Genomic DNA, 1616 nt, shown 5'->3' with positions numbered 1-1616 from the left:
CCTGATCCAATCATCCTTTAAAATGCCTGGCGGACAATGCAGTAACACGCAATTTTGTTGCCATGGGAACATTTGGGTATATCACCTGTAAAGTAGCCCTTTCATTTGCATTTCATTATCATCGTATTATATGAAGTGATTAATGAATTCTAGTTCAACGAATGGACACGCATATGCCCATACAATCACTCACTCACTCACTCACTCACTCACTCACTCACTCACTCACTCACTCACTCACTCACTCACTCGCTCACCCACCCACTCACTCACTCATACGTGCGTATACATCTACATGCACACATGCAAACCTCACGGACGTACCCGCGCGCACGCTTGTATCTCAACATAAAATGATCTGATACTGAAAATATGATACATCTCGCACTACATCATCAAAATACAGCAATTCCACATATCACAAACGAGGACTCACTATCATTTACCCATTCTAGTCAAACGATCTCTCATACTCAGTTGAGTACAAATTCACTCACAAACTCATTAACTCTTAATTCACCTCTTAACCTGAGATAACCTACTTACTCACTCAGTTCTTGATACTTATCTATTCAACATTTTGACTAGATGAGTCATCAAATCACTTGGCTGTTCTACTCATCTTTCACCTCCACGAACTATTTGTCATTTCATAAATCATTCACCCAATTAAACAATATGATATTAGACTTTGTCTATCCTTCAACCAATCCATCATCACTCATCTTCTTCTTCTTCTCCAATTTTCCTTGCTCCTCCTCCTTTCCTCCAGCTCATTTCCTCCTCCTCCTCCTATTCGTCCTCTTCCTCTCTTTATCTTCTATTTCCACCTTCTCCTATTCGCCCTCTTCCTCTCCTTATCTTCTATTTCCTCCTTCTCCTCCTCCTCATTTTCCTCCTCTTCCTCTTCCTCCTCTTCCTCCTTCTCCTCCCTCCTCTTCCTCTCCTTATCTTCTATTTCCTCCTCTTGCTCCTTCTCCTCCTCCTCCTCATTTTCCTCCTCTTCCTCCTTCTCCTCCTCCTCATTTTCCTCCTTCTCCTCCTCATTTTCCTCCCTGCTCCTCCTCCTCCATTATCACTCACCGTAAACAGTCAGGTTGACGAGAGCGGAGAGCGTGGGTGAGTTCTCGAAGTCGACCCGGCACTTGTAGCGACCGGAGTCTTGGCCTTGAAGCTTGTCCAAAGTCAGGTAAGTGCCAGGCTCGTCGGAGTGGACGCGCCCTTGCATGCTCTTGTCCACGAACACCTCTCGGTCCTCGCCCTCGCGGAGGTCAAGCCTGTGGGAGGAAGAGGGGGGGAATTAGGTAATATGAAGAGGGAGAAAGAGAGAGAGAGAGAGAATTAGATTATGTGAGGAGGAGGAGAGAGATGGAGATTTAGATGATGTGGTGAGGAAGAGAGAGAGAATTGGATAATGTGTAAAGCCAGAAAGAGAGAGATAGAGGGAGAAGGAGGGAAAGAGAAAGAGAGAAAGAAAGAAAGAAAGAGAGAGAGAGAGAGAGAGAGAGAGAGAGAGAGAGAGAGAGAGAGAGAGAGAGAGAGAGAGAGAGAGAGAGAGAGAAAGAAAGAAAGAACGAGAGAGAGAGAATGAATAAAAAATAGAGAGATCGAGATAT

The 1616-nt window shown here is 44.6% G+C and overlaps 1 protein-coding gene across 2 annotated transcripts in view; it reads right to left on the bottom strand.

Annotated features, from left to right (window-relative positions):
- LOC122245912 (nephrin) overlaps window positions 1–1281 on the bottom strand; it is a 118593-nt gene extending 117312 nt beyond the window's left edge. For both annotated transcript variants that reach the window (XM_086555522.1, XM_086555523.1), the window contains exon 1: window positions 1084–1281. In XM_086555522.1, coding sequence (XP_086411648.1) covers window positions 1084–1228 — 145 coding nt within the window. In that variant the 5' untranslated portion in view covers window positions 1229–1281. The remainder of the gene's footprint in view (window positions 1–1083) is intronic.
- Window positions 1282–1616: the final 335 nt, after the last annotated feature.

This window comes from Penaeus japonicus, unplaced genomic scaffold, assembly GCF_977035675.1.
Source record: "Penaeus japonicus unplaced genomic scaffold, GWHDUDI00000001_assembly GWHDUDI00000031, whole genome shotgun sequence".
NCBI classification, from domain to species: Eukaryota; Metazoa; Arthropoda; class Malacostraca; order Decapoda; family Penaeidae; genus Penaeus; species Penaeus japonicus.
This window is presented reverse-complemented; position numbering and strand designations above follow the sequence as displayed.